Raw genomic sequence first — 10,644 nt, forward strand, 5'->3', positions numbered from 1 at the left:
TGCAGTGTTTCTCCACTTGGGGGCGCCATCTACTCCCTGGGGGAAGAAATTTGTCTTGTGGCTGCAAAGAGGCCCCCTTCCTCTTTTTCAAAAGACACAGGTAGACAACTAGGACACAGCAGTTGGTGTGGAAAGCCGTCACAGTTAGAAATTCAAAGATGTTAGGACTACTAACCTCTTCAATAATTTAAAGGAAGTTGTTAACTGAAATGTCATCAACCACCTCACAAGGATGACTCAGGAGCTGAGAGCACCAAGCATGCCTAGAGCTGAGCTCACACGTGAGCCTGTTCATTCCCCAAAGAATCCCATTTCCTCTGCTCTCAGCTCAGGCCCCTACATTTATTAAATAGCACAAATCCACCTGTACACTTGGCTTTGAGCTTACTATTCAGTGAATGAAGTAAGGAAAAAAGACAAAAACATGTGCTCAGATAGAAAAACATACTCCAGTTATACATCTTTCCTTTCAAGGGTAAAAATTTTATTTTTGCGGAACTTGGTACTGCACATTTTCGAAGAGAGTTACATAAGAAAGCAAAATGTTACCCTCCCCTTATCCTAGAAATAAATAAGAAGGGAATAAAATTTCTTTTTTAAATCATGACACTTGGAAGTTTAGCACCAGCATCCAAAATGAACAGAAAAGGAAAAAAAAAGCATTTACTATATATTTCAGATTTCTTTGGTTGGGAGGGGTCTCCCCATGTGGTATTAATAATTCTTCTTTCAATTCATATTACCAAAACAGTAAAAACCAGGAAAAAAATATAAACCTAGTGGTTGCTGAAACTGGGGAGGTCGCTCTCTCGTTAATGTGCAGGCATTCCCAGGATCTCAGCTGCTGGAAAAAACGGCTGACGTTTTCCTCGTGCAGTTGTCTGTTTTGTAAGGAAGTGTAGTAAACATTCTAATGTCCACATCTTGGTTATTAATCTTCCACTTTATTGCTTGGACGTTTCTTTGGTGTTCGTAAGGTCGTGGTCTGCTTTTTGCTTTATTTTTTGAATGGTCATTAAGTCACCTGGAAAACGTTCACATCAGATTTATTAAAGAGTGACAAGATGACCAACGGTTAAAGAATAAAAAGGCAAAACTTACCTGTTTTTTATGTAGTTCAAATAGTTTTAAGATTTTAGAATTAACTTATAGAAACCTTAAAATAACCCAGAACTTGAAATGTTTTAGAAGGACTGCATCCTTTTTATTAGTAAATTTTTAATCATAAGTTTAGATTTTAATGCAAGTAAAACTGTAACATTATGAAACTATAATAATTACAATCCAATAGGTTAGAATTTTGCTACAAGTCTGAATGGAATTCAGTATACAACAGTCTTGGGTTGGGTAATGTCAATGAAATTCCTCATAACAATGCAGTTTCATTTAAGACATTTTCATATAATGTAAATTTCTTTAGTTCTGTTTATGCTAAAATTTTTTTATATTAAAAAAAAATAATTTTCAAAAGCTCAAAATCTCACGTGTACCTTTTAGAGATTTGTAAGCTGAAACATGAATTTAATGGAAACTTTCTAATAAAACATTTTTATAAACAAGAACACTCAGTGCATAATGGTAAAAATTCTGTAGAATTATAAAAAAAGTTATCATTATGAAGCCTTTTCAAATAAATGATACTATAACATTGATAATTCTTCATAATCATTTTAGTGGTTATACAGTATCTCCTAATATGGATATATCTCAATATTTAACCACTTCTCCAATACTAGATTATAATAGAAATTTTCCTCCTATATTTTGGATTATTTCCTTAGGAACAATACCTAGAAATAATGTTACTAAAAGGTTATGGCCAAATGATTAATATATAATCCTGTGAGTTATTTCAAGCAACTCTGAATACGGAATTTATTTCTGTGATAAATTGCCCTGCTACCCAGAGATAAAACAGAATATCTTCAGCATAGCACTTGTCTACCTTGTGAAAGGCTAATTTAAATCCAAACCTCTGCATATAAAAGCAGATGGCATTTAAAATGTAGAAACTTAAAATGATCTTAAAATTTTATGAAATATTAATTTTTTGAAAAAACAACACTACTACTATAAGCTTAAAACCCTTTTAACTAAAAGCTACTTCCTTATTTATTTCATGAAAAGGGCAACAACCAAGAAATACTAAAAAATCAAATTCTCAGGACTTATTAGATGAAAAGCCCAGAATGAAACCAACTATGGCTTATATAGTCTTTTAAGACTTGCTGAATCAGTCTTTCCAGTATATTTCTACCTATACAATTTCCAAGATTTTTAGCAAGAACACAGAAAAAAAAGCAGGAAGCAATAATGAAGAAAAACAAGCTAACTTTATGGAGAGGTTATTCTTCACCACACCTTGCTTCGGTAGTTCATACGTGTGATATCACTACGTCTGTCTTTGTAATACCCAGACCAGTCAATATCCCTATTTTACCCGCAGCAAACAGAACTGTAGCAGAGGATAAATAAACTGTTCAAGAGCATTCAAGCAAATGACGAGTAGATCCTGCACTGGACATGTAAACCCAAGGGCTCTCAAGCACAACACATAAATAACGCTGGCTATCAAAGGGAAATGGGAAGGAAAAAATAACTCCTGTTTGTTCCACAGATCACAGTCCTCTGTTATTAAAAGGAAGCCTTGTCAGGCACATTGGGCTTCCCTGGTGGCTCAGTGGTAAAGAATCCACCTGTCAAGCAGGAGATGCAGGTTCGATCCAGGGGTTGGGAAGATCCCCTGGAGAACAAAATGGCAACCCACTCCAGTTTCTTGCCTGGGAAACTGCAGAGACAGAGGAGCCTGGCAGGCTAGTCCAAAGAGTCTGAAGCCACAAAGCAAGCACGCAGGCACTTTAAAATTATCAAACTGGCCACTAGGTGTCACAAAAGTAAAACTTTCAAAAAATCTTTCGCCGGTGTAAATAGTTGACAACTGTCTATCTAGAAAAATGACTTTGACACTCATTAACTCTGCACGTTTATGTCTCCAAAACCAAGCAAAATAAGATCAGCTTCAGAGATATTTCACCACCGAAACAGCTCTTTCTCAGAATCCTGATGGAGATAAGAAGCTGGCCCAGATGAACTGCAGGATTAGTTTAGACTGCTCTGTGCTACTGCTGAGAAATCAGCGCTGTTTAAAGAGAACATCAGTTCCGCGTGGGCCGCCTACCTGCGGATGGTGAAGGTGCCTGGGGAGCTGGCTGTTACTCTGCACTGCTGTGCTCGGGAGCTGGAGCAGGGTTCTCAGATGGTGCTTCACCTGCCTTGGTCTGAAACACACGATAAAACCACAAACCAGAAATGAACCAATTTCCGCAGCAGTGGAGAGTCCAAGACTGAAAGGTCTCACAAGTAGGGATCTTCCTGCCTGCGGAGGTAAACCACTGTGCAAAATCTTAAATACTCTTGAAGTTGGAGTCAAAAATTAGAACCACCGAAGAATGGCCTCCAAACGGCAACTAAACACCATCATTCTTCACAGCTGAGAGTCATAAAAAATATACAGTCACTTTCAACACATGCTGAAAGGCAGGTTCCTCTCTATAAATACTGTCCTTTGTTTGGAGAGCTCTAACCATTCTGACTAGAGTGTTAATTGGTTGAATGCAAATATTTGGTTTGCGATATGGGCAAGGCATTCTCTCTCTCACCCTGTGTATATACATACCTTCATGAAAATGTTATTATATATACAGATGCATATATGATACATATTTTTGGCCTCAGTTTTCAGACTATGAAACCACTCTTAGAAAGGAATACTAAAGGCTGACATGCTCCAGGGTGGTCTGGCAGCGTCTCCTCTGACTAGCTGGCCTCACCTCTTTGCCATCCTGTGAAGGAGCGTTAGGGGGACGGGGGCGACGCCGATAGTTATAGGGGCGCTGGTATCCACGGCGAGCAGGTGGCTGGTTTGGACCATTGGCCGCTTGTTGATTCTCCTTATCTTCAGCCTCTCCGACAGCTGGGGCAGGTCGTGGGCGAGGAGGGCCCCTGGAGCAGAGAAAAGAGAACATGTGCAATTGGAAAGGGCCTTCAAGAACAGTAGGTTTTGTCTTTAAAGGTTTAAAAAGTCAAGGGATCAAGACTTACTCCTAGAATTATGCAAGGCTAGAGTGAAAAAGTTGGGCTAAAGCTTAACATTCAGAAAACTAAGATCATGGCATCTGGTCCCATCACTTCATGGGAAATAGATGGGGAAACAGTGGAAACAGTGTTAGACTTTATTTTTTGGGGGGCTCCAAAATCACTGCAGATGGTGACTGTAGCTATGAAATTAAAAGACGCTTACTCCTTGGAAGGAAAGTTGTGACCAACCTAGACAGCATATTAAAAAGCAGAGAGATTACTTTGCCAACAAAGGTCCATCTAGTCAAGGCTATGGTTTTTCCAATGGTCATGTATGGATGTGACAGTTGGACTATGAAGAAAGCTGAGCACCAAAGAATTGATGCTTTTGAACTATGGTGTTGGAGAAGACTCTTGAGAGTCCCTTGGACTGTAAGGAGATCCAACCAGCCCATCCTAAAGGAGATCAGTCCTGGGTGTTTGTTGGAAGGACTGATGCTAAAGCTGAAACTCCAATACTTTTGGCCACCTCATGCAAAGAGCTGACTCATTGGAAAAGATCCTGATGTTGGGAAGGACTGGAGGAAGGAGGAGAAGGGGATAAGATGGTTAGATGGCATCACCGACTCGATGGACATGAGTTTGAGTAAACTCCGGGAGTTGCTGATGGACAGGGAGGCCTGGCGTGCTGTGATTCATGGGGTCACAAAGAGTCCAACACGACTGAGCAAGTGAACTGAACTGAACTGAATGTGGCAAATGGAACAAAAGGATGATGAGATTAAAAAAATTCAATCATTTTCCTCCTTTATCTGAACACTATTTGCAGTGAACAAACACCTACAGAACATAGGCTCTGGTCCTACCAGGCACTGTGGGTGCAAAAATTAAGAGAAGTGCCTGGTATCCGCCCGCTGTGGACAGCCTGCCTTGAAGACGGGGAGACTAAGGGGATTTGACACAGCAAGGAAACTAACATTAGTCGTTGTGTGCCAAGGCTTGTGCTCTATGCTTTCATGTTAATTATCTCGTTTAATTTCAAGGCTAATTCTGTGAGTTTAACATTTAGAGTGAGAAAACCAAGAGGCTTATCGGTGAGTATTTGGTTGAACCACATAGGATTGCTGCTTTTATAGGTCAAAAAGGAAGAATATAACCTTCCCAAGGTCACACACAGCTAGAGATTGACAAAATTGGGATCCGCAGGATCTTTTCCCTGTTTTCCTTAAGACATTTTTACGAAGCTTCTTTTATTTCCAAAGTCATTAGTAGTCAATCATTAGAATGACAGCATCTAAAATTACAAGGAATCTTGTGAGAAAAAAGAATGTAGAATGCTGCCAATCAGGAGAGCTCAAGTAATATCCTTACTCTCCTGTCAATAATCCCATTTTGCCAAACTTCAAGGGGGTATGGACGTCATTCGTGAATGAAGCTCTTCAATGACAGGGCAAAGGAATAGGAAGCTTACAATATAAAAAGCTTATAATGAATCTTGGGGAGTCTAGCCAATTCGGTTTTCACAAGGGATAAAGCAGAAATAAAACAACACTCCTTTCACTACTCTTAAAATCCTTGGTAGTAGTAATAATCAATTTATCGAGGGCTTACTATATGTCAGGCAACATTCTGATTATCTTAAATGCCTTAGAGTACATTTAACCTTACTGACAACTGTGGAATATTCCTTATTGTCCATTTTATAAATCTGGTGACTCCGTCTAAGAGGAGTCCTGAAACTTATGAGAAGGAGATACAGCTACAGATGAGCTGCTAGTCGTAGGGTGGGAATTTAAACACAGACAACTGGATCTGTGGTTAGCTGATTCAACCCCTGCATTAGACTGCTTCATTATCAGAACATTCAGTATGGCAAGTCCCCTATGAGCTGCAAACTTTCAAAGATGCGAATGTGCTTGGCCCCCATCTCCTACTGCTGACGGTCCTTAAGTTCCACCATCTCCCACCTCCTCTCCCTCCTCCAGTCAGTAACTCTTCTTGCCTGGTCACTGGTCACTTCTTGCCAGCCCCTGTATGCCAGCTGTTGTACTGACTGGACTACTGTACTTTCAAGGTACTGTACTATAAGATTAAAAATGTTTTTTGTTTGTTTTTTAATTAATTTTTTTGTTGAAGGATAATTGCTTTACAGAATTTTGTTGTTTTCTGTCAAACCTCAACATGAATCAGCCATAGGTATACATATGTCCCCTCCCTTTTGAACCTCCCTCCCGTCTCCCTCCCCATCCCACCCTTCTAGGTTGATAAAGAACCCCTGTTTGAGTTTCCTGAGCCATACAGCTAATTCCCGTTGGCTATCTATTTTACATATGGTAATGTAAGTTTCCAGGTCACTCTTTTCATACATCTCACCCTCTTCTCCTCTCTTCCCATGTCCATAAGTCTATTCTCTATGTCTGTTTCTCCACTGCTGCCCTATAAATAAATTGTTTTTTATGTACACGTTATTTGCATGAAAACTATTATAAACCTGTTATAGTATAGTACTGTCTAGCCGATTGTATTAGGTGGGTACCTAGGCTAACTTTTTAGACTTATGAATGAAGCATGCAGGACTTACAAGCATGCTCTTGGAACAGAACTCATTGGCATGTAGGGGACATACTGTATCACAAATATGTGCTGGCAGCCAATTCTTCCTCCATTTGTACAGCTACCACTGAATAACATATCAGTTAATTTCTGTTGCTCTCATCTCATTAAATATAATGAAATAAAAATTAAGTATGAATTTACATCATGTGAAAGTTATCTGAAACAAAGAATGCTTTGGTAAAGGGATAACTAGAAATTTCAGTTGTTAGGGAACAGGGGAAATGTCACATAGCCATCTAAAAATACGTATATCGCAGAGCCCCACCAAACCTTGGACATATGGTCAAAGCAGTCACATCTTCTCATCACATAATAAATCCAAAACAAACAGAGCTGCAACAACCCCAACCACCCTACCATCACTGGCAAGTTCTTCAGTTGGTCATTAGTCAGCAGGCAACGTCACCTACCTCCGGTACCTTGCGCGGTAAGTCGGATTCCGATGGACTGGTCCCTGAAGTTGCGCTCCTTCTGGGACCCCATCCTTCATCTCACCAATCTCACCGGCCTGGAGGGAGGCAAGGAGAGCTGAAGTGAGTGTCAGAATGCAGGATATGAGAGACACAGCACACAGTTGCATTGAAAAAAAATTTTAAAGGAAAAAATAAAAGGCTTCATTTCAAAGCTGGGGACTCTCCTATCAGTGAACCATGTACTGATTAAATGTGTGTGAATGATAGGAAAGAAAGACAGACTCAGTCCCACTAGACAGTCTTTTCCTGATCCCAGTGCAACTAAGTTTATTTTACAACATTAAACATGTTAAAATGTCCCATTTGTCTCCTGAAAGAAAACCTTTATTGCAAAAGGAAATGGAATGCTATACTACAATAAAGCGATGAGAATCTTCAGTGGGTCTGAGAATTTCAAACTCAGACCCACTCATTCCACAAACGGGGTACCCCTTTGATACAGTAATGGTTTCTACATTCAAACGTCACCCCACGCCTCTTAACCACACCTTTACCTCTGATTCCTTCTTTTTACAATTTTTTCCTTTTATCTGTTGGCATATTTATTGAAGTATAACAATAAATAATAAAAAATACTTCCTTGAGAAATTTATTTGAAGCTGGGGGATTTATTATAGAACTTCCAGGGAAAGAAAGAACAAAAAACTAACAAACAAACCAACCCACCCAAAATCTCTGAATTTCTTCATAATACAGACACATCTCAATCTGCTTTTTCCTACTCAAAGGTAATATCCCTTCCTTCTCCATATTTCACTAAGAAAAGAGAACCAATCAAAGAAGAATCTCTATATTCTTTCACCATCAAATCTACCACCCTACACCTACATTTGCTTTTTCTTCTCTCACTCAACTGATTAAGTGGTCCATGCCCACAGACAAAGCAAACCCTCTCTCTCTCTCTGGCCGTAGGAGGGCACTTGAACTCTCAGTCCTCCTCTCCTCCATCAGCCCCATCCAGGTATATAAACATGCTGAAATAACATCCATCTTTTCCAACTGTGTTCTTTAAATTATCACAAAACAACAGGGCGGTTGAAAGTATAGACCTGAAACCTCAGACTCCATTAGATTTTGTCAGTTGTCCCAATAATGTCATTTACAATAAAAAGACTCACTTAGAACCATGCCCTGAATTTAGTTGTCTCTTTAACTGGAACAGTTCTCCAATCTTTACTTGGCTTTCATGATCTTGACACTTTCAAATTATACAAGTCAGTTATTTTGCAAAATACTCCTCATTTGGGGTTGTTTAGGGTCTCTACATGATTGAACTTACACATCCTTGGAAGGGAAGCCACAACAGTGCTCTGGATTTTTCTCACTGCATCCTGTTGGCTGGCATATGGTGTCAATTCCTACTTAATTCCTACTGTTACTGACAGTGTTCACTCTGAGAAGAACCCTGGGGGAAGTTTACGCTTTTCCCCTGTGCAATGTATGAGGATTTTGTGAAAAAAGTACTTTCAAAAGCCAGTAAATGTTTCATTCTTCATCAAATTCAATATATTGGTTTACATCTGTAAACTTTTATATTTGTTAATGTCTTATATAGAAAACTCCTGGTTTTCTACTTTATTCAATGAGCTGTAATCTGTAACTATCATTACTGGCCAATGGGAGCCCTGTCCAGCTGGCTTGTGTCCTCTGGATGTGACTCCAGCATTCTTTGAGCACTTCCTTGTTTTCTGGCACAACAAGATGTTCTAGGCTCATATTGTACTTTCTCTGGCCTGGCTCTGAAATTGGCTGGTTCTCCAAAAGGGCTTCTATTTTTTATTGGAGAATGGTATTCACAAATGAAAAACTGGGGGCCAGACATGCTCAGTGCCTATTAAGGTGTCACTGATTTCAGGCCATTTCAGTAGGCAGAAATAATACACAAACACAAATACATACCACACTTACATACACCGTAAGTTACATGTGTGTGATGTGTGTATATGTATGGCATAGTTGATCTGCCCACCAAATGAATTTAGGTTGTTGGTGAAGGAAGGGAGGCCAGGAGAGAATTCAATGTAAAAACATAATCAAATCAAACAAAAACCTTGCCCTGACCCTACATCTTCCACCAGCCATGGCCCCATTTCTCTGAGCTCCTCTACAACATACATACAGAGGTGGAAGATCCCCTCTGCCAGCACAGACACCTCCTCAAAGGGGACTATAATACCTCCTCTTTGCTCTTTCTTGAATTCAGAGACTTTTGTCCTCACATACCACTAACCTCCAAGTTACCAAACCTAACCTAGCCTCAGTCTCCCTTTCTCCCTTCCTCAATAGCACTTAACACAGCACTTCCTTCCAGGACATTCTCTCCCCATCTGCTCCTTCCCATTGTCCTCTACCAGACTCCCTATCTCCCTAATCCTTAACCACTTAATCCGAAACTCAGTCCTTGGCTCAGTTTTCTACCTATACTCGTTTTATCAGTCCCTCTCTCCCTGGCCCAGGCCTTCACCTATGTTTTGATGTCTCCACAGGCGCACCTACAGTCTCGTCTACCCTCCAGGCTCCCTTTGGCCTTTGTATTGTACTTGCCATTGCCTCCACCCTTCGTGCCTTTCCTGGTGTGTGAATGCGTTGTTCCCTTACCTCTTTTAGGTCACTTTTGAAACATCCCCAAAGACTCTGTCTCCCACCTCATCTAAAATGACACCTTCTTAACTCAAGCCACTCTCTACCTCTTGCCTCTTTTATTTTTCTGCCAAGTTGACTTCTCTCCCCTTGGAGGTGATAGTTAATGTGTCCAGAAGATCTCCAAATGCCTTCTGTCTCTCTGCCCAAACCTGGTCTTCCTTCGCAAGGTATCCTTTACTCCTAACACCACACGCTCACTCCATCACCAGACGCTGTCACTTCCTAAACGTGACCACCCCTCACACCTCCACTGACAGCACTCTTAACTCCTGCCCTGACTGCCCCTCCACAGGGCAAATGAGGGAGCTGGTCTCCCTAACTCTGCTGCTGCCTCCTGTGGTCCAGCCTCCTTAAACTGTCTGGTGATTTCTCAAACACATTTCCTCCCCTGTTTAGACCCCTCAACTAGTTTTTCATCACACTGAGGATAGGTCAACAATTCTTATTATGGTCTATAGTAGGCATGCCTAATCTGCCCCGATGCTACCTTAATCTAACCTCTTACCCCTCTATTCACCCATAACATCCCAACCACATGAGCCTCCCTTACTTCTCGGAACAAGCAAAGCTGCTGCTTCTTCAGGAACTTCGATTCAAACACACACACGCAGAAACAGAAAGGAGCGTGTATAAAGGATGAACGTTTACTAGAATGACAGAACAGGAGGAGACTGCACAGACCGAGTTTAAACCAAGGTCTACCACCCATGTAACCTTAGGTAAAAGCTGCTGATTTCTTAAACTACTCAAATCCCTTCACTTGCAACAACAACAACAAAAATATGGACACCACTGCCAATTCCATAAAGCTGTAGGGAAAACTAAGAACTAATTT

The 10,644-nt window shown here is 40.5% G+C and overlaps 1 protein-coding gene across 1 annotated transcript in view; it reads right to left on the reverse strand.

The window, feature by feature from the left end:
• Positions 1-456: 456 nt before the first annotated feature.
• Positions 457-10,644, reverse strand: part of YBX3 (Y box binding protein 3) — a 24,992-nt gene continuing 14,804 nt past the window's right edge. Inside the window, exons 7-10 of the mRNA XM_010858762.1 lie at positions 7,104-7,201; positions 3,831-4,002; positions 3,179-3,278; positions 457-1,024 (exon numbers count right to left, since the gene is read on the reverse strand). Of these exons, the coding sequence (XP_010857064.1) occupies positions 3,213-3,278; positions 3,831-4,002; positions 7,104-7,201 (336 nt within the window). The 3' untranslated portion in view covers positions 457-1,024; positions 3,179-3,212. The remainder of the gene's footprint in view (positions 1,025-3,178; positions 3,279-3,830; positions 4,003-7,103; positions 7,202-10,644) is intronic.

The sequence above is a fragment of the Bison bison genome, unplaced genomic scaffold, assembly GCF_000754665.1.
Source record: "Bison bison bison isolate TAMUID 2011002044 unplaced genomic scaffold, Bison_UMD1.0 scf7180017864390, whole genome shotgun sequence".
NCBI lineage: Eukaryota > Metazoa > Chordata > Mammalia > Artiodactyla > Bovidae > Bison > Bison bison.